The sequence below is a fragment of the Actinia tenebrosa genome, unplaced genomic scaffold (assembly GCF_029948245.1).
Source record: "Actinia tenebrosa isolate PJP-AT-01 unplaced genomic scaffold, QUT_ActTen_1.0 PGA_scaffold5__44_contigs__length_20552954, whole genome shotgun sequence".
Classification (NCBI taxonomy): domain Eukaryota; kingdom Metazoa; phylum Cnidaria; class Anthozoa; order Actiniaria; family Actiniidae; genus Actinia; species Actinia tenebrosa.
The window spans coordinates 7,607,609-7,629,160 of NW_028292582.1; the positions used below are offsets into that span (position 1 = coordinate 7,607,609).

At 37.0% G+C, this 21,552-nt stretch overlaps 3 protein-coding genes across 7 annotated transcripts; 2 read left to right on the forward strand and 1 right to left on the reverse strand.

Annotated features, from left to right (window-relative positions):
- Positions 1-112: 112 nt before the first annotated feature.
- On the forward strand, positions 113-2,394 carry LOC148906441 (uncharacterized). The gene is made up of 4 exons (XM_089038031.1): positions 113-163; positions 445-542; positions 669-1,564; positions 1,877-2,394. The coding sequence occupies exons 1-4, from the start codon at positions 113-115 to the stop codon at positions 2,392-2,394; spliced, it is 1,563 nt and encodes a 520-aa protein (XP_088894157.1).
- A 377-nt stretch (positions 2,395-2,771) lies between these two features.
- Positions 2,772-9,386, reverse strand: LOC116291343 (cysteine and histidine-rich domain-containing protein 1). The gene is made up of 13 exons (XM_031698518.2): positions 9,232-9,386; positions 9,056-9,102; positions 8,840-8,896; positions 7,894-7,980; positions 6,761-6,816; positions 6,504-6,604; positions 6,366-6,430; positions 5,601-5,671; positions 5,417-5,522; positions 4,863-4,888; positions 3,942-4,038; positions 3,563-3,625; positions 2,772-3,466 (listed from the first exon to the last, which is right to left on the reverse strand). Exons 1-13 carry the CDS (start codon positions 9,305-9,307, stop codon positions 3,347-3,349), a joined length of 972 nt encoding a protein of 323 aa, XP_031554378.2. The 5' UTR covers positions 9,308-9,386; the 3' UTR covers positions 2,772-3,346.
- Positions 9,387-13,137: 3,751 nt separating this feature from the next.
- Positions 13,138-20,905, forward strand: LOC116291341 (uncharacterized). Of its 5 annotated transcripts, none has more exons than XM_031698514.2 (2): positions 13,138-13,262; positions 17,088-20,905. In XM_031698514.2, exon 2 carries the CDS (start codon positions 17,096-17,098, stop codon positions 19,139-19,141), a length of 2,046 nt encoding a protein of 681 aa, XP_031554374.1. In that variant the 5' UTR covers positions 13,138-13,262; positions 17,088-17,095; the 3' UTR covers positions 19,142-20,905. The 5 variants fall into 5 exon arrangements, with proteins under 5 accessions (XP_031554374.1, XP_031554373.1, XP_031554376.1 ...); XM_031698513.2 differs by having other exon boundaries at positions 13,140-13,257; XM_031698516.2 differs by lacking the exon at positions 13,138-13,262 and adding an exon at positions 15,804-16,005.
- Positions 20,906-21,552: the final 647 nt, after the last annotated feature.

Genomic DNA, 21,552 nt, shown 5'->3' on the forward strand with positions numbered 1-21,552 from the left:
TATATGTTTAAAATTTTATATGTATTAGATATGACATCGCTTTTATACGCTGAGACTAAGGACTGGCTGGTGAAGGTATAACGGATGTCATTTGATTTTCCAGTCAGTCAAGATGAAGATCATCATTGGTTTATTGGCAACTATTATGACCATCACATCTGTGGTAAGAAACAACTGTAATCGTTATATATTATTTCAGACATTAGTTATCTTGGTCACTAATAGACAAGAACGAATGTACTAGCATATGTCAAGGCGCGGGCGGGATAAGAAAGAAGCGGCTCTTATAATTAAGTAAATATCAATTAAAAGAATTCAAGTCCTTTCGGTGCTCCAAATTCAGTAGGCTTCTTCGTACTAGTTTTCACCATACACTCAGTTTTTAGTGTTCTTGACATTGCATGGAGCATTAGTAACCATTATCTAATGTAGGGGTTATTACAGGTGCCGATAAAAAAACATCCTGATGACAGACATCTTAGTTTCAACGAAAAGCAACGTTTTCGTGATGGCTTAATGTTCTATGACAAACAAGGTTTCATGTAAGTATAAGTGTTTAATCTAGTTATATATTCTATCAACCAACGTACAGTACATAATCATGGCCACTATCTGTTGAAGCAATAATTCGTACAAGCTATTAAACTAATAAATATTAATGCATTAAGGTCTAGCAAAGATATAGAACAAGACGCTCAGGATCTACGATGGTTTAAAACAAATATTGCTGACAAATACGGCTTTAAAAAGACAGACAACAAAGATGAATGGAAAAACGAAGATATGCCTGTGTTTACGAGTGAGATTCTTGCAGATCCGTCATTTGGAGCTGATGCTCAGAGGATCAAAGAATTCTTCAAGAGAAATGATAACTGGGAGACGACCAGAACCAATCTGAAATACAGGAGAACTAAGGGTGATTGTACTGAACTATTGTATGTCACCGCTGCAAGATACGTTTTGGTGACACACATTTTGTGGTTAACTAGTGATAAAAAGTTGGTACCGTGTAGAAAAATAGGAGGCTCGTATGTTATCCCTCGTTCAGTTTGTTATCCTGCACCTTATGGGTCTAGTAAATGTACATCCGACTATGATGTTGCACTCATAGGAAAAGATTCAGGGACAGTAACCAATCAGTTTAACAGGTACATCCAAGATGTCTTTAGAAAACCTTCACAAACTGTGTTCGACACTAACGTCTATGCTTTTACCTTGGAGTACGCGATGCCACTAATGTTTTCAGGACTGCCAAATGAATTTGTACGTGACGTTGTACGTGAAGAAAATAGTACGAGCTACAAGATGCAGGAACTAGCAAGTTCTTATTACAAAGTCTTCAAATATAACGAAGAGTTTGCCAAACAACTAGTGGAAACCACCAAGGAAAATCTTGAAGACCCAAGTGATTTGGAAAAGTGGATGAATGAGTTTGAACTGCTTAACACCGAGACAGATATGAGAGATATCCAAGACTTACAAAGATTACATAATAGCAAGTATGAAGAACTCGTAAAAGCAATGTCTGATCTTGGAGGTTATTACCATACAAAGAGAAACTTAGGTTGGTATAACAGTTGTATCGTATCCTCCCCCCAACTTTTCTACACTAAACTTGCGCATCTCCTTGCACGTCACGTTTTAAACAACGCTCCGACGTCCCTGGTCGTAAATTACCATTTGATCAAAGTACCTCTTCTCATGGTCATGTTTTCCCATTTCAGACGTGTCATTCCCTAGAGTATCATTTTGTTATTTAATGGTTGTGCATGAGAAGACACATTTTATTACCAAGGAAATAACATGCATGTTGTCTGAAATGGTCAATTCAACATCGCGCCCTAGGTAAAGAGTTGTACTTGAATATGGTGTTCTTTATCACTCTCAACAGATAATCTAGCTAGAGCACTATTTTATGCCGCCCAAGCTTATCACACGCGTGGGGCAATACGCCATATCGTAGGAGGTCAACAAATGGGGATCTTACAATACAAGACTATCAACCTGCGCAACAACGATCTGTTGGTATCTATGATAGAGAACTGGGGAGAAGCTATCAAGGAATACAATAACTGCAAAAATAAGATTCTTGAAGAATGCATGAAAAAAATGAGCAAGTATTTATGGAGAATGCTGGATGCAATGAACGTTATAAGTAATCGTACATTAAATGCCCCAAGCTTACCAGACCATGTGCTATCATTCGGGGTCAATCCTATTGATAATAACTACGAGAAAACCAGTCGTCGCGATCTAATTCCTTTTCGTATTCTAGAATGTTCAGGTGAAAGACCCGGTGTTCCATTGTCTCACCAGTGCATGAAAAACATCAATAATAAAGTTGTTATTTACAATGAAATAATGATAAGCAAAATATTTCAAAAAAAGGGCTGATAAAAAAGGCAAAAAGAAAGGTTTCATGTTAGACAGTGTTTTTCATGTGCTCTTACTTATCGCAAAGTGCCATGCCAAGAAACAGTAAAAACATTCGCGGAAATGATTTTACCCGAATCATGGAAAAGCTCAAGAATAACATCAAAGGCTTAACTGATCTGATTAATTACCGGTCGTTTAAATACGAAACAGATAAAGAAATTCCTACATTAAAAATATCCTCCATAATAAAAAATAACCAATTCTGGAACAACTTGAATCTATTTCGACACATGTTAAGCCAAGAAGGATATTGCAACTAGAAAAAAAAAAAGGACAATGAAAATGTGCAGAAAAAAGGGTTATTTCCATATAGATTAGATTATCAAATTGTGATCTTCAGTATCTTTTGTATTGTATTTTTGTTTATAGCATGACTATTATGACTGCAACATATCACATTACATAGGATCGCACAGTCTTAATCTGACATCTGTTTGATATCATGACTGAGTTTAGTCAAATCCAACAAGTGTTTCATAATCAATGCTGGGTTCCGATTGGATGAACTACTACTAGGCTACAAGTTATAGCCTACCAGTAGCAAAAAGTGCCAGCTTGGAAAACCAAAACATTAAATTTAACTTTAATTCAACTGTTTGCATCTAGATATTTAACCGACTAGTTGGATTTGACTAAGACAATTAGTCCTCTTGCCCTTATAGCCTATGACTCAATACGACATTCGGCCTTCAGCTGCATGGGCTGTTGACTCATGGCCCATTCAGGGTTGAGGGCTAATCTAAATATCTTATTATATGATACAGTCATACCAATCATAGGTCAGCTCTAGCACACTATATCCTATCATACAACAGATATAGATAAAACAAGACTTTTTACTTTATAAAAATATTAAGTGGTAGCATCTTTTTCCAACAACTTTATGTGACCGTTTTATTTTTGTACATTTTTATCCCTTAGTTTCTGTTTTCAGTTCAAGACTATTCCATGCTCCTAGTTCTGCTTTTCTCAATTTAACTTCAACTTTTGTAGGGGAAAGAAGAACAGAACTTTTAGAAGGCTCAATTACCTGGAAAACATTCCACAAAAGGAAAAAAAGATTAAAATATGTTTATGAACTACGACGGGTCCATATAATGGATGGTACAGTTAGAGGATTACTTACTCCATTAAGATTCAAGTTCAGTTTGAATGAATTAGCTCCACCAAAGATTAGTTTCACACTCAGCTGAAGGCAAAAGGACACAAATAGTTATGACTGTAGCAAAATCAAAGGAAACCTTCAAATTTCATTGATACTGAAACAACCTTTCGCCTGATCTAAGTCAGGGTATGGCTTATTCACGGATCGAATTGGGATTTACTGTAGCATTGGTTACAGCAGGTTTTGTGGAGAGTGAAAAACCAGAGAACCAAGAGACCCAACAAGCTCTATTCACATGTGATTCTGAGTACAGATATAAAACGTAAGACCTCAGAGTGAGAGGCAAGTGCACACCCACTACATGCCCACCCTTAAGCACATGAGAACATTTATTACTTACCAGAGTGTTGTTTGCCTCTATTACTGATTGCTCAGGGTCTGGTAGTTTAGCATAAATGGACAGGACAACAGAATTACCCATTTGGTACCAATCATATCTGAAAAAAAGGAGTTAATTAAGAATCTAAACCATTGTACAAATAGTAGTAATAAATTGTGCGTTCGGTGTGTATATAATGAAGTAGAGAGGATAAGAGAAAAATATCAAATGCCCTTGGCAGGATTCGAACCCACGTCTTCGGTATTCTAGTCCGATGTGTTAACCACTACACTACAAGGACCAACCACGCTGGTAACGCAGCCAGAATATGAAATGTAGGGTATTCGTGAGGATCCCAGAGCGATATTTTTTCTCTATAGATAAGTTGAACGAAATCAAAGTTCAACTTATCTATAGAGAAAAAATATCGCTCTGGGATCCTCACGAATACCCTACATTTCATATTCTGGCTGCGTTACCAGCGTGGTTGGTCATTGTACAAATAGTCATTAATCAGCATTTCTGTATTATTTAGAAAAAAAGAAGAAAAAGCAATCTGTCATTCACAACTCAATGTAAAGCACCTTTGATTATATCCATGTATAAGGGCAAGGGCAAGGGCACTAATAGATATTCATAAAATTTATTAAATTTATGGTTGATTAAAAAAACTATTATAAATGATAAATGATCAAAACATAAATAATAAATCATCAAATCTTAATAATATATTTTAGAATCACATCTTTCTATAACCAATATTGATTCAAGATTGACTCAACTGTAAAATGATGTAAACACATGTTTGAACAATATTCTACATGTACAAACAAAGCTGTTGAGCTTGGCAACCATGGCATTTGGCCCAGCTTAGTCTAATAACTGATTAATATTTATCTATTACTGAATCCTGCATTGTTAATAATAATGGCTCTAACTTACCTGCACACAACCATTTTGCTTTTCTCCTGTAATGAAAGAAGAAAAGTTAATAACATTTTTCTATTTTCTGTTGGATGGATATTCTTTCTCTTTCAACAGGAAGGTAGGAGCCAGGGAAGCTGTATAGCTATATCCCCCACCCACTGAGAAATTAGTTTTTGAAATTTACCATTAATTTTATGGTTCTTTAATTGCATGTTGCATCATGTTGGTGCCATTTAACAAAGATTTTTCATTAGCATCCAATCTACTGTAATGGCACCACAATGGCCACCATGCTTTTGTCTTTTGACTTTCTTGGGAATGCTTGCAACCCATCAATAATGCTTTTCTAAATTCTTATTACATTAGAGAAGCACAATGCATACCAGCTCACTTTTTATTTTTTTAAAAGCCTACTTTTCATCTTAGCCCCTCCAAAAATATTATGCTACTATGTCCTTGTTCAGCATTATGTCAATATTGTATAGAGCCCTTGTCCCAAGTCAAGTTTGATAAAAAAAAGGGTCATAGTAAGAGAAATTTCCATAAATAAAGAGAATACTATTGGGTACCTCATCTGTGAGTTTCCAGCGATGACTGCCTGGAGTACACCCTTCTTGATTCAAAAATTCACTAAAATCTGAGGTTCTTTTTTGACAGCAAGTCCAGAATTTATACCTGAAATGAACCATATAAATTTATAACTGATTGAATAACCGGTGTCCTGTTAAGAACACAAACATCAAAGACACCTACCCTTCATGGAAGATCGGTGCTCCAGGATGAAACCAACATTTCTCATCATTGGAACTCTCATTTTTGTAAGTCTATGAATTTAATCAAATCATTATATAGAGGTTTATTATATAGTTAGGATAGTATGAGCATTTTGACTGACGGAAAGCTGTACTTAATTAGTGAACGGAGAACATTGCAGATGCCATCCGCACACATGAAGTGCTGCTAGATCCTGCAACTGTTTTTCCTTTTGTGTAAATAAATTCAATACCAAAAAATATTAAAAGCTATATGATTACCACTCAAGGACAATCATAGTGTGTGATTCAAAAGGCGCCAAAACTTGTTGATTGTTTATAAGTTAGTATTATGAGCCACACTCACTGGGCCTATCCGGGCCAATCCAAACGCATGTATGACGTCAACATGTTTGATTTACGGCAGTCTATTGCAAAGTGCACATCGCAATTTTTGTCTGGGGTGGCCACGTAGCAATGCAAATGGCGGTAAACAGAGCATGGTTGCTGTGGTTTTTGCCATTGCAGGAAATGTTGTAAAGATGTGTAAGAAAACAGCATTAACAACTACTGGCAATGGATATTTTCTTTATAACAAAACAAAAACACATTTTTTTTCATGCTCTGTTTATAATAAGATAGCACTTAGGAAGCACCCAAAGCACTTCATATGACTTAAACTTCATTTGTAGTTACATGACCTCCTGCATGATATATTACTGTACAGAGCACGGAAAAAGTGGGTTTATTTGTTAAATGGTATTACCTGATTACAAGAACTATTTTTACATACAGTACCAGGCTTAACTTCATCAGTTTCATTATCAGCAACTAAACAAAAAGAATATGCATGATTCAAGATTATGTATCTAATAACATCTTGACACAGATGACCTTGCTTTACCTTCATTGTCTTCCTGCTTATCTTGCTGTTTCTGTTTTTCAAGGGCTTTTCTTAATGAATCAGTCACTGTCATTTTAAGCTTGGTTTTTGGAATATCATCACTGTAAAATTAATATTCAAAACATCAAAATAATCACTTAAAACCCTTTGACAGCCAAAGCATTCTTGATTATTGTGTATAAAGAATTAAAAAGCAGCCTTGCAAGCTTGCTACAAGTGCATATAACTGTCAGAATATGTGGTTATTTAAAACAAACCTCGGTCGTGGTAACATATCTTCTTTTTTCTTCATTGGTTTTCTTACTTCAATAACCTGAGATGACAAGCAGTACTGTTATAACTATTACATGACAATATATCAAGCACATTCAATAAGCAAAAGACACAAAATTTTTAAATACTGTAATGAATTAATTTTTTTTTTGATAATGAAAATCTCAAACAGTTAACCTGTGGTTAACAAACGTGGTAGACTGGAAGACTGGAGAACGAAGAGTAAAACCTTGAAAGCACCATAACTTGTACTAGAACAACAAGTCTAATCTAGTGTGATGGTTGGTAACTTTGATGACTGCATAAACCCATGACTATAGAGCTTTTAAGTTGTGACATATTTTCAGGTCCAACTGCTTATAAAAATCACCACAAAAATGAAAACTGTTCTCAATAAACATAAACTTAAACTTAAACTTATGCCTCATTCACACCAAGGCTTAAACATGTTTTAAAGTGGTTTAACTAAACAGGTTTGGAAAACTATCTACAAACACTGCACAATATTTGGTAAAATAATGTATGTAAACTATCCTTTGTCTTGCTCTGACAATATTTTAGAAAGTTTCATTATATTGCAGGTTTCTAGTTTCTCAATTTTTTTCCTAATGAAAACATAGTTTAACTAAACACGTTTAGGTGTGAATGGGGTATTAAACTTAAACTTAAACTTAAACTTAAACTTAAACTTAAACTTAAACTTAAACTTCAACTTCAACTTCAACTTCAACTTCAACTTCAACTTCAACTTCAACTTCAACTTCAACTTCAACTTCAACTTCAACTTCAACTTAAACTTAAACTTAAACTTCAACTTCAACTTCAACTTCAACTTCAACTTCAACTTCAACTTCAACTTAAACCCAAATTAAACTTAAACCCAAACTTAAACTTAAATTTAAACTTAAACTTTTAAACTTAAACTCAATCCTGAAACAATTAAAGCTTTGGACAGCAAATCCTGTTATGGAGAAAAGTAAGGAAAAATCTTTATATAACTACATTTGATTTTGGACCTGATGTAGTGTTTGATTGATTAATAACTCTATGATGGTAAAGGTGAGACAGCTGCATATTTTCATTACACACAACATTAACAAGCCTAGCATGTACTTGCCTCATCTTTTTCTAGTGGTTTTTCATCCTTGTTGGTTGGTTCAGGTTCTGGCGGCTTTACATTGCTGTGTTTAGACCTAGTACAGCCCTTATTGGACAGGAACAGAGAAAAGGTTACAACACTAATGTTTACTCGATATACAAGACTTTACATTGTATAGTCAGTCCACAGTAACTGATTACAAATATCATTGGATGAACGACTCAGAAAAGCAGAATCCTGACATGACAATCCTGACCTCATCTACACATGCAGGCATGTGCAACGCTGTCAGCTGTCATGTCAGTACAGTCCACATGCCATGACTGATTTCAGGACCCCTGCACTTTCATCATTGTCAACATTACCAATAGACAAATGTAATTTGTGACTACATATGGCATCATAATCTTTACTCATCACGCCAAAAGGCAAACCAAAGGCTATTTGTTATCATTGCTTGGACTCTATGGATCTAAAGGCTTTAAATCTTGGGGCAACTTTTTATTATGAGTTGCTTACGAAAGAGTTTTCAAGGGTAATTTCCTGCAACAAAAAGCAGATACTAGAGAGTTTTAGATTTAGGTTCACGGCAAACGTGAAACGTCAGTTGACCAGTAAAAAATTCTTTTAAATTACTGAAAAAGAATCGCAAAAAAGTTCAAGTAGTAGAAAAACAAAAGAGTATTTGCGCTTGGTGAGAAGGTTTGTAAATGGTAAAGTAAAATAAAGGAAAACTATGAAAACGTGGTCACGTTTGCCGTTTGCGGGGAGAAAAAAAAGTCAATCTAAAACTCTCTACTAAACAGGATTCTCTGCAGTGATACAATCAAGAGAATCATATTACATCATACCCTGGATGTCATGATTCTACCTCTGCTGCATATTGCCAGCCAGCAACACATTAGTGTATCAAACATTGCTGGCAGGAATGGATCATAATTGATCTAGTTATTTTGAAACTTACCATAATATTTAGAAATTCTGTAAAATCTGTGACTCTTTTTTTGCAACAGGACCATCCCTGGAAGTATTAAGGAGTACGCAGGTTAGGGTAAATATATATCAACTACACATTATATTGCAGGGATTCGAAGTTAGATCCAATCTATATATGTACTAGAAACCATGGTAAGAAACCTTCAATAGATGATCACTGTATTATAGAGTTGGAAGACATTACCTTTAATGCATCATGGAAGACTGGGGCACCAGGATGATGTGAACAATCTAAACAAGAAGGTTAGTAATACATTAATAAGCTTGTGATTATTGTTTACCGCGACAAAACATGCTGGTACTACGTGATGTTGAGTCTTTCTTTAATCTCATTATATATCAGTGTGATTTACCACCTACCTTCACTATCATCGCCTTCTCTAAATTCTTTACCGCATCCTCTATTGTAGCATCGTAATAATTTCTCGTTTGACATGGTTTTTTGAATATTTTTATCGTTTTTCTTAATGAACGAGAAGATTGACTCAATCGAAGGGAAAGCCGGTTACTATACCCATCATTCTTCACGGGCAGAAATACACAGGAAACCCACTTCGGTACTATTTGTTTTGTCGATATTTATTCCCTTGGGGTGGGGGTGGGGGTGGGGGGGGGGGGTTGTTTGTGGTCAGAGGATTTAGGGGCATTACTTGTTTTTAGACATTAACAGGTATCATAGGGAGTATCACGCAAAGATGAGAAATAAGCGACGACTCCCCCACACCTCCATCTCCACCCCCATCCCGTCCCCCACCTCCCCCCCCCCCCCCCCCCCACGGTAATAATGACCGTTCCCTAATAAAGTTAAAACCTGAAACATCAGACATCAATTACCAAGGTTCTTAAAAGAGTTAAATCGAAAATATTTAAAGCAATCGTCAAGTAAACTGTAATAAAAATGCGTGGGAATTATGAACATATACACCTATTTGGAAAATCGTTGTCGCACCAAGAGCCTCAAGTAACAAGCCAAGGCTCCAGAGAACGTCGGTACTTTTAATTATAATTGATTTATTCATGGTTCATGCAAGTGGCTATAGCTCTACACTAATTATCATCTCTAGCAGCCTTGCTTGGAGCAATTTGTGAAGTCAATATGAAAATGCACCATGAATAAACTAATTACAGCTAAAAGTACCGGCGTTCTCTGTGGTCTTGGCTTGTTGCATGAGGCTTTTGGTGCCACAACGATTTCTGAAATAGGTGTATATGTGGTGCGTGAGAAGGAAAAGTCTATTGCCGTTTGATCTTTCCATTACAGAGTTTTAGATTGACTTTTTTTTCTCCCCGCAAACGGCAAACGTGACCACGTTTTCATAGTTTTCCTGTATTTTGCTTTACCTTTTACAAACCTTCTCACCAAGTGCAAATATTCTTTTGTTTTTCTTCTACTTGAATTTTTTGCGATTTTTTTTTTTTTTTTTTTTTTTTTCAGTAATTTAAAAGAATCTTTTACTGATCAACTGACGTTTCACGTTTGCCGTGAACGTAAATCTAAAACTCTCTAATATTACCGGTTCAGTCGCGTGCCACTCTCTTTTTCCTTTGAGACAAAGAATAAAAGAGAAACAACGGCAACAATAAAAAGAAAATTACAACATGTGAGTAATATTAAAGCTATAATTCAGCATATTAGCCTACCTATTAAAAAAAAAAGAATTAAAAGCTATTAGTACTTCTATAGCACTGCTCATTACTCTCCGCGGTTTAAGTACTTCGCTTCAAGGACTCAGAAAGGGGTAGAGGGAATTTAAGTTTGAATCAGAACTGCGTAAGCCATAATTATGCACCTCGTTGGTTTTCTTTAAAAGATTCTTTAGAAGGCACGGTGCATTTCCTTCTAGTGTATTCAATATTAGTGTAACGTGTATTAGTCTAATATCTATTTCACGGGTTGTACTTCACTCTAACTAGTAATAATTCCAGACTCGGCTGAAACAACTAAATATTGAATAGTTCCTCGACAAAAAGAAGACTAAAAACTAAGAGTATGAAAAATAAATAGTTAAACTGACAAATTGGTACGTGTTATAAAGGAAATCAGCAGGACACAAGATACAATAAAGATGGTAAAATAGGGTGATTATTGAAACTCTTCCATGCAATGCTATTACAGCAGCACTTTTGTCTAATCCTTGCATGTTACTTTATCCCATCAACTGGACGGATTGCTCACGGTCTGCGCACGCGCACAGTTGATACGACAGTTTAAGGCGCCATTACACGGTGCAATTTTTTCTGCAACTTGTCTCGCAACAGCGTTGCGACAAAAGAGCGATATCACGGTGCAGCGCAGACTCAATCGTTGCCAAAAGTAGAAACGATTTATACTTTTCGTAACGATTGCAGCAACGAGTCTCGTAACATTTTTTCGCTTTAGGTTACAACGCAATGCTCCAAGCAACTGGTGTTGCAGCGCCGTTGGGAGACAAATGGCAAAGAAAACTGTTCCGTGTTTAATATCGCGCCTTAAACATAACAAGACTTGTTTTCTTTTAACTATTTTATAAAACTATTTATTTCCAAGTCAACGTAATTTGTATCATGAGCAACGTTTCCCCTTTGGATTCAGAGGAAGAAGATAAATCTCTGAAACCAAGTAGTTCTTTTTCAGACTTAAGTGTAAATGAAATGCAAATATTTATATAATCTTATTGTTTTCAATATTTCCAAGGCGTTTCAAAGTGTGTAATTATTACGTCTGCCAGCAGCAGTCACTACGCGCAGCTTGGTTTCACTGCTTATTAATTCCACACTTATTGTAATTAGTATCTTTTGTTTTGCTCATTAAAATAAGAAAGAAAAATAGCTATCGTCTAGAAACCTGAGAACCTCTTGTTGTCTGAAGGATCTAGTGATCTAGTTACAGGTGTGGTTTAGAGAAAGAAGTGTCAATATGAAACTTTTTCCCAGATTTGTAGAGAACAAAATACATACTATACAGCAAAGATAATCATGATTTGAAAATCAGTCATACAAATCAAAAGATTTACTAGCAGAGACTCGCACAAAATTAATATGTTAGTAAAACCATAGCACAACGGCGCCAATATTCTTTAACCTTGGTTAAGAGTTAGTGAATGGTGAGCTAAAGCTGAAGGGTGCTACACTAACTTGTGCTACTTCACTTTGCCCTGAAGGGTGCTACACTAACTTCTGGTGCGGCAAACAAAAAGGTTTAGTAAAGATCGTGATCTTTGCTGCTTCAGTGCCAACCATAACTAAAAACCTATATTACGGCCATTAGACTATGGCTCATCACCCGAAAAGATTTGAAACGATGTGAACCAGTTGATGCTGATGAAATATATATATACGTGGCAACAGGCTGCAGTAGTGCTAACGCTGCCGGCATTTTTTAACAGTTATTTGGTCGTCTTCTTGCCCAAAACATTTTATCAGTGCGATAAGCTAGTGCCATGCAGTAAGGGCAACAATACAAGAAGTCCGCATCTTTCAAACTCATTCTATCGCCAGAGTTAAGCTAGCTATACTTGGAATTCGAATGCGGAACTGATAAAATAGCTTATAAGGCGACTATACGTTGATTAATTAGTAACGTTAAAGCTTATGATCAAGAATCGTCTACCAAGCGAATGGTTTTGAGTTGATGTTCTCCAGTGATAGAAAGAATATTTCAACAGTGTTACGTAGAGTTGTAACAGTGATTTTGTTTTATTTCTTATCTGTCTATCTTAGAATTTATCGATTTCATAATCACTACAAATTAAAAGGATCTTTTGGATCGAGGGGCTGATTAAGTGCTTCACTTAAGATCATAGATAGAAGTCTCTTGCTAAAGTATGTTACCAACGCGATATGCAATCATAACCATGCCAATCAAAGCACTTTAACCAATCCCCTACGCCGCACGCATGATTCTTTAAATATATCATGATGGTTAAGCTGTCTGACTCTTTATTGTTCTCTCTTGTTTTTCAATCATTTTGACAGGGGTCCTTAAGGCTATGATCTAATACCTCAGGTTGTCACACTAGAATATTCCATCTTGTTGACGTAAAATATCGTTTTTGTTGTTCAATTTTATTCGTCATCTGGTTGGTGTTCGTTGTTGTTGTTGCAGTGTCAGAAAGCCCATGGTGGATAATATCGATCCCACACGATGAATAAACATTCTATTGTCAAACTATAATTACCTTGTCTGCTACACTATCATTCGCTGCGAGTTGAAAAACAAAATAGAGGCAACTATGTATTTGTTTCTTTTGACATGGATGATCTAATTTTTAATAAATTCCAATATAAGTCTGGGTGTGAAACGAGGTATACTGGCACATACAGACAGCTCTTTATAGTCATCATCCGTCATACAGCTACTTCATCCACAAACTGCTTGTGAGTCACCTTTCTACACAAGTGTATGCGGTAAGGTACAGTGTTGCATGTTTTCGATAATTACAACAGTACATATAATGTTTTCTAACATTCTTGATTTACGTATGACCGCGACCTATGAGTTGCAGTGACCATGTGTAGTTTGTTAAGCCATCCACTTCTAGCCGTACTCTACACTGACATCGCAAAATGAGAACCTCTTTGTTCGTGGTGCGAAATAGAAAAACTTTCAAACATCTACTTAAATGTCAAAACTTTCAATCATTTGGTGCACTCGAAACTGTTCAAACATTATGATGTTGTCTTCCCAAAAGACATGGTTGACGTATCTTTGCCACTACTGTATTTTTATGCCACAACTCTTAACAGACACAAATAAAATGAGAATACTTGAGTGAAAAACAAACAAGTTGAAAAAACAAACAAGTTGAGTTAAGTGTGAAAAAGGGATAAAAAAGCATATAAATGGGAAATATTGAAATATATATATAGCCGGCATGCAGCCAGACTACTACTGTCTGTTGATCAAGAAACGAGTTTAGTGAAGCAAAACAAATGTTAGCTATACAGGGAAAATACTTCACCCTGTGCGCTAACTATCATTGCAAAGCAACATGAAAAAGTTAGAAAAAATAAAGTGCTGACAGCGTACATTAGGTACATTGTCACTGAAATTTGTTCTCTTAATCCTTCGATTGAACTTCAAGCCCTGCGATATTGCACTTTTTGCCATACGAAATATTTCTTTAATAAACTTCAAAGTAAAGCAAACCCGATTTGTTTATCATTGATTCAGTAAAGGCTAACAAACAGATTGAAGGTCTGTACTGAGATATTAATGAATGATTATCCAGCAATAATCCATCACTGTCTCAGTAAAGCTGTCTTAATACTAAGGACTACATCTGGTGCCAAACATTTGCATGTGTAACAGACTACGTAATCAATTCAACTCGTAGTGGTCATAGTTGCTTTATTCAATGTTGTTTTTGCTTGAGGGGAGTCTCGGCGTCTTGACCAATCACAATGCAAGGTGAAGGGACCCCTTGCAAGTTCAACTTATTGCGCGACATCAACCCAATACCACGAATAATGCTATATAACTTTTGTCTAAATAATATCAAGATAATGAAAACTCACTTCAGGGTCATGTCTTAATCAAAACTTGCAGAAACATTCTTTTCTCTGACAACGATCTATATATTATTTATTTCCTTTATTTATTTGATTAATTCTTTTTGTCCTAGGCGAATTCCGTCAGTACGTCAGTACGACAAAAATACTGTTCAAAAATTTTTCTTAGTCAGTTATTTTAAAAGACGAACTTTCTAATCCAGACAAAATCCCGCGAATCCGTGTATGTACCTATCCCTAACCCATTCAATCAAAATCAAAGTTCTATTAACTTCGAAAATTAGATTCAAGATAAGGAACTTATTTATTCAGTTTAGGATTTAGGCAGACTTCAGCGACTTAGATATTTACTAGTTAGTCGTCATTTCTTTCTTTTGCCAATCAACAGCACCACAACTGCTCAAAAAGATGATATGAAGGCGACTTTCATTTTGTGTTAGAAAAAAATATTTATATAATCTTGTTTTTGGAGTTGTTTGACGCTCCAACAATCCGCAAATGCTGCAAGTAATGTTATGGCCCAAAATCAAATAACTCAAGTTTACCAACGTCCACACACTGAAAGTGGACCGGCCCTATTATGGAGTCTTGGAGCCCTCATTAAGACCAGTTCGACAAACAACTTGCTTTAGAATTAGTTTTTGATGGCAGAAAAAGATATTTGAAATGTCATTCACGTCGTCTTCATTTCTAAAAAATATTCGCCCGCCCTCCTATACCGATAAGACAATATCGGGTCTCTCATGAGTAATCTGTTCTTAGCTGGGGCTATAGTCTGTTTTGATTATATATTTTTTTCTCTTATGCTTCATTCAATTTGAATTTCTCCTCACCTTCATACACAATTTATCAAGAATTTAGTGTTGCGGAGTTTAATTTTGAGTTTTGCCGCTACATCAATTTTAGCAATGGTCTGAACAGCCGTTAAAGCCCTGTAAATAACAAAGCTATCCCTAAATATTCTAGTATCAGTATTTGGCATATTTGTTGATCCAGCGATCCCAATAATAAATTGCAGCTTTTAATTATACCGACAGGCGACGTCGTAACGTTATAGTTGTCATAAAAAAGCAAAGTAATAAGAAAGTCTCGTCTTTCAACTGTGTTTTTATATTTCTGGCCCAGGGGGTTCAACACGTCATACAAAACAACCCGAGTGAAGAACATTCCAGCTTTTTTTGACTCTACGGTGTCACTATTTTAGTGTTTCGAATAAACCTTTTTTCTAGCAACCCTGATAAAATACACTTTGCTCTTGAGTCGTGAAGTAAAATTAGTTTCTCAGTTAAAAACGTTGTCACGTCCACATATTATTCACACCATCATTGTCAAGATAGAGAGTACAATTAGTTTCCATAGAATCATTGAGCGCAAAGCAGCATGGAGCTTGAACTTGAAACCGGCATTCATCAATACTGTCTGTTTTCTCACTGAACCTGACTCACAAAAATCTATTAGTTGAAAATATAAGAAAACTAGCTTGAAATAAATAATTAGACAATATACCAACAAAATGGATATTTCTATGGCTGGATGAAAGAAACTCGTAGAAAATTTAAGGATGATGACGATTACACCACAATGTGGTGTAAAAAGAAATAATCAGATTGCCTCATCTAAAGAACATTTCTGTATCTTCAGGAGGTAAGGGTTTTTACCTAATCAGTCTAGATTATCTCAAAACAGGCCCTGACATGCTATACGTGCCTTCGCATCATAACTACACTCCGTATTATAGCATGAGAAAGATCTAAAGTCAAGAGTCAAGAATAATCTTTGATTTATCTAAGAAAAAAACAATATTGGTCATTCCTAGTCCGACATACGGAGTAAACTGAATAACAGGTACAATTTTTTATTATTTTGCGCTCCCATTCGTAGACACGAAAAAAATCCTATTTTCCAATTCATGATCAGCTGTCGTTGCAACTACAAGGAATTTTTTATCAACTAAGCTAGCAAGTATAACTTCAGTGTAGACTGTGATGGTGAGACTGGAATATATTTTAAACACTCCTGTGCGTTTCGGACACTGCTTCAGCCTTCCGTACTGAGGACAAACTGAAAGTCAACAAAGTTAAAGGCATCTTTCTCATCAACGGTATTCCTTCCTCGTACATCTTAATTTTGCTTTCTACCATGACAAGAAAACGCGGTCAGTCATACAAGTTCTGAACCATAGCAATACTTAACCTTAGTAATACCATATTAATACCTCACTTGCAGACCAGAAAAACTGAAAATGATTTGGTCTAAACTGACTATGTGATCCACACACGTTCATTTAGCTGACGATGACGATGTTTGTTATTCAAACGACTCTTTTGCTGCGTATATATGTTCCGTAAGAAAAATGCATTAGTTAGTTGTTCGTGATATTCAAATGGATGCAACGAGGTTTTCTGATATAGTCAGTGTGCCGTGCCAGTCAGGCTTTTTTCTAACAGTAATGTATCTTATCCGGTTAGATTTGCATGAAGGAAACATTTTCCCCCCTTTTGCTGAGGAATGACTAGTTTATTACCTAACCCAATGCTAGTTGCCTGATGCAGTCTGTTGTTACAACAGATCACGTCTTGTTTTGGCCATAACCAAGCCTCATAACACGACCCAATGAAACTTGTTAGTAATATGTTGCATCATCCCAAATAATACTCTAATAATATATATTTATCATCATGATATGTATGTGTGCGTATTTTAATTTTTAGACTTTTATTCTTTAGGATTCAATATGGATTCCGATTGTGCTTCAAGGACAAGGTGTTTCGATGAGGGTGATGAGCGAAGAGAACTAATCGTTGGTAGCGATATTCACGGGAATTATATTGATTACTACCAAAGTCATAACACCAGGGAAAAAGATTCAACACTAAATCCATATCGTACTAATTTGTCTCCCAAGCAAGTCATAATAAAGAGGGGTCGCCCTAGGAAGTATTGGCCAGAATATAGGGAACCAATACAAAGCACGTACCATTCAACACATGATGACCAACTACCATCACTTGCTTTAGCAACACGACCAGGAAACGACCATCGTCAAGATCTGAGAGAAAACACTTTGATCCAAGGAAATGATTATTCCTCAAGATCAAAGACAGCCGCTGAACAACATGAAATAGCACGGCATTTAGAGCCAATAGAGGGTTCTAGAAAACATGCCAGCCGTCTCGTGGATATGCCCCTGAGTGAGCCAAGACACTCGCTGGGCTACCCCACACAAGAGAAAATAGGTTCTGCTTTTACCCCAGCACGTGGCCGGTGCTATAGGTCTTGTTGTCAAGGTAACCTTCAAAAGTACAGTGAACCTTATTTCTTGCCTTGTTATCCCCTCGTGATCCAAGAACAAGTGACAAGCCCACACCTTGAGCGGGACATCTGTTACCCTACTGCACAGCTGCCCAATTATAGCTTTGAAACGCAAAATGAAATAACGGCACAGCGATCTTCGCCCAAAAATCCCATTATCATTGATTGCTTTAGTTTAGCTATCGATGGAAACAATGAAAAAATCCCTGGAGCAGGCGTGAATCAGGAGACTTCGGTATCAAGATATCACTGGTACAATGAAGAAGATAGGCTTCACAAAGACACCATCGATCCTCCACGAGTAATAAAAGTGAACCAAAACAAATTTCAGCACGACTGTATGATTTGTCAGCAAATAGCCACGGGGGAAGTGCATCCACGGTTATGCACCACATCTGTTATAGGTGACAAATGCTGCTATCAAACAAGCCAGGCAAATTCTCATTGTACAGCTTGTTTGACGGGAAACACTAAAGATGAGTCATCGGAATCATACTGGGACAATACAGCACGTGATACCATTAACAGTGAAGACGTGCATAGAAAGAAGTCACCTGACCAAGGAAAGATGCCACGTTCTCCCATATATACTGGATTCAAGCAAGAAGAGTCTGACAGCCAAGAGGCGAACATCGTGATGAAAGACGACACGAGAACTGTCGTCAACAGCGCATTTAGCAATCCTAATGAGAAGAAATCTAAAAGCAATGCCTATGAATCCAACCTCAAGGTACTTCGTAGGCAAGAGCCTCGGGTAAATGCTGCAGCAGAATTGCTTGATGCTGACACACAGGAATCTTCGCCGGGTGATTCTGGTGAGGCGTCATGTCATCCTCAATCTCATAGTTATTATACTTCAACAAATACAACACCACCTGATAACTTGGCAGCAGACACCAAAAACAGCCTTGAGAGAAATTGGGAGGCCATGTACGATATAATTGAAGAACCAGACAAGACAAGCAAAAAATCCTATTTCTGCAGTCATTGTGGGAGAGCCTTCACTCATCTGTCAAGTCTAAACAACCACATCAGAACACATACCGGCCAGAAGCCATTCAGGTGTCGCTACTGTAGTAAACGTTTTGCACAATCTGGGGTCCTGACTGCACATTTACGAACCCACACCGGAGAAAAACCCTTTAATTGCGTCCTGTGTGGAAAGAGATTTGCACAGACAACTACATTGGCCAATCACGTTCGTACTCACACTGGACAGAAACCATTTAGCTGCAGGTTCTGCAAAAGAACATTTGCCCAATCATCAACGAGAAACAAGCACGAACTGTCACATACCAAAGAAAAGCCATTTGAATGTAAATACTGTGGAAGATCTTTTACGCAAAGCGCAACCGTCATGAGGCACATGAGAATTCACATGCGAGATAATAAGTATTCCTGTGTTCATTGCGGAAAAACCTTTGCTTACCTTTATTCGTTGGATAAGCACCTAGACGAACACACCTAACCATCTAACTACAGACTAAACCCTGGATCATAATACTAGTATGGACTACGGTAGACTTGCAGTCATTGTTCAAGTCATCTCTGACGGTCAATTTATTCACACAGAAAAGGAAAAAAAGACTACAGTATTCAAACTCCACTACTAAAACAACTATTCATAACGATTTTCAAAGCTAATGCGTGAGAACATCATCCTATTCCTATTACATTCATCATACCAAAAGCTTTGTCTAATACTGCATAAAAAGGAGAGCATATATCGATTATGACCAGCTCTGTATTATAAGATGCGCCTCTACTATAGTGAAACAAATCTGCGCCTGCGCATGCGTACTTCGCTTGATGTTAAAAATTCAATACATAGATATATTTTGCATAGAAGCATACATAAGCTAGTTTTAAAGTTTTATAGATTTTAAGAATAATATTAAGTGCAGTCATCTCTCGTTACAGCGGGTACCCTCGGTACTGTGACTTGGTCTACCAGTAATAACGAGCGTCCCCAATAGGGAGAGCCATTTCTTTGTAAGTACTTTTACCGGACATTTTGCTCCTGTCCGCAAGAACGAGGGGTATGTAAATATCGGCCGGGGTTGTCCGCAGACGAGAGTTGACTTTAACATAATGCGAGTTGCAGAAAACTCATTGTGAATTAACCCCACCTGATGTGTTTGACTCCTAACCAATGAAGCGAGTTTAGTTGAAGAAGCTAAAGATAAAATAAAAATCAAATAAGCCTTTAATTAGACAAACGAACGACATTCGTACTAAAACTAGATCTACTAGATTTCATGCAATCAGCCTGGCCGCCACCTCACGCAGGGGCAGTTACTTAGCTTAATAACCCAGGGAATTATAGCTTGTTAATCAGTAATTAATATATTAGTACTACTGATCATTATTGCTGCGATGCGGGGGTGCTTACCATTTAAACCAATCCATCCGGGTGGTTATTCATTGCTGATGGTTAAAAAAAGCGGGAAACTTTGACTTTCGAAAAATTGTACACGCGTCTTCCGGAAGAATCGAAAAGAGCGGGAAAAGTGGATTACCTCAATAGGAAGACCGAGTTTTCCGGAACTCTTCGATCGAAATGATACATTCTCTACTTTAACATCCCATAATGCCTTGCGTCTTTGGGGGGTAACCAATCAAAAAAGTGTCCCAAATTGAAAGGTTTCTTAATTGATTTTATACTATACCTGCTTTTATCTGTACAATACTGATTATCAGTTTATTCCAACTTATTTTTGCGTGTACAGATCATCAAGAGTTTTGGTCTTACAGAAAATGTATTGACTTACGAAAAAATGTTTAAAATTTACCTTAAACGTCTTCAAGCTTCTATCTTTTTCTGTTTTTTTACTTCTTCATTTTATTTTTAGGATACCAAACAAGGTATTGTCAACATTGTTTGATCAGCCTTCAGCAAAATAAGTGGGTTTTTACCCTCTGGTTATCCCCAAAGACGCAAAGTATTATGGGGATGTGAAAGTAGAGAATACCATTTGTTTTTCAACCCGGAATTTCCGGTTTTTCCGGGTAAATGGTGAGCAACCCAGCATAGCATGTCTCAGTGTTAATCAAAGGCTATCAATCTGCTTTCTGTGTCACTACGCCGATAATGAATTGATGCCCTGCAAAGCCCATCCAGCAAGACTTTAGCTATCCTTGTTGGTGCTATAGATCTTACCTAATGTTGGCGCTGTTTGCCAACCATCAGTATTTCTTTCATGATCGACAATAAAAACTTTTAACAACCAAACTACCTCTGCTTTGTAGTTATCGCTTTATCTTACCTATGAATAGTTGGAAAAAATTGCAAAACAGGCAACTCCGCGACATACTTAGGCCGTACACAGGACGGTGATGCGGCGCCTTTTATCAATACCTTGAAACAACCTCTGATGGGTTGGGCACGGCCAACTCACAGATTAAATAGGAATTTAGCTTGTTAGGTCTTGCGGAGGGAAAAAAAAACGGAGAACCTGGCTGGAGAAAAACCCTTGAATCGAGGGAGAGACGCATGAAAAACTATCCAGGTACATCTGATGCCGAGTCTGGGAATAGAACCCGATACCCCAGAGGTAAGAGGCGAGTGCCGCACTCTACACCACCTTTGATGCTCTATAGTGTAGACCACGTGGTCAAAGGTGAGAGGTGAGTGCACTACTGCTACGCCCCCTGGTTCTCTATAATGTATGATGTTGAGTCCAGGAATCAAACACTAGACCCCGTGGTCAAAGGTGAGGCGTGAGTGCCGCACCCTACAACACCCTTGATTCCCAAACACAACATAATAAAATGCAGTTGAGTGTACAAGTTTACGTTTGCAATATTAAAGATGGTTGACAGAAAGACCGATTGATTTTCAAACCGTTACTCAGGTTTGATGATATATATCTCATTTTT

What these genes read in the sequence shown, in the direction of transcription:
- LOC116291341 (XM_031698514.2), top strand. Translation starts at nt 17,096, where the DNA reads ATGGATTCCGATTGTGCTTCAAGGACAAGGTGTTTCGATGAGGGTGAT.
- LOC116291343 (XM_031698518.2), bottom strand. Translation starts at nt 9,307, where the DNA reads ATGTCAAACGAGAAATTATTACGATGCTACAATAGAGGATGCGGTAAA. An exon ending in AAAATAGTTCTTGTAATCAG is followed by an intron (nt 5,672 to 6,365) that starts GTAATACCATTT and finishes TTAAATTCATAG; the next exon opens with ACTTACAAAAATGAGAGTTC. An exon ending in GCACCGATCTTCCATGAAGG is followed by an intron (nt 5,523 to 5,600) that starts GTAGGTGTCTTT and finishes GGTTCATTTCAG; the next exon opens with GTATAAATTCTGGACTTGCT.
- LOC148906441 (XM_089038031.1), top strand. Translation starts at nt 113, where the DNA reads ATGAAGATCATCATTGGTTTATTGGCAACTATTATGACCATCACATCT. An exon ending in TTATGACCATCACATCTGTG is followed by an intron (nt 164 to 444) that starts GTAAGAAACAAC and finishes GGGTTATTACAG; the next exon opens with GTGCCGATAAAAAAACATCC. An exon ending in CCATACAAAGAGAAACTTAG is followed by an intron (nt 1,565 to 1,876) that starts GTTGGTATAACA and finishes TATGGTGTTCTT; the next exon opens with TATCACTCTCAACAGATAAT.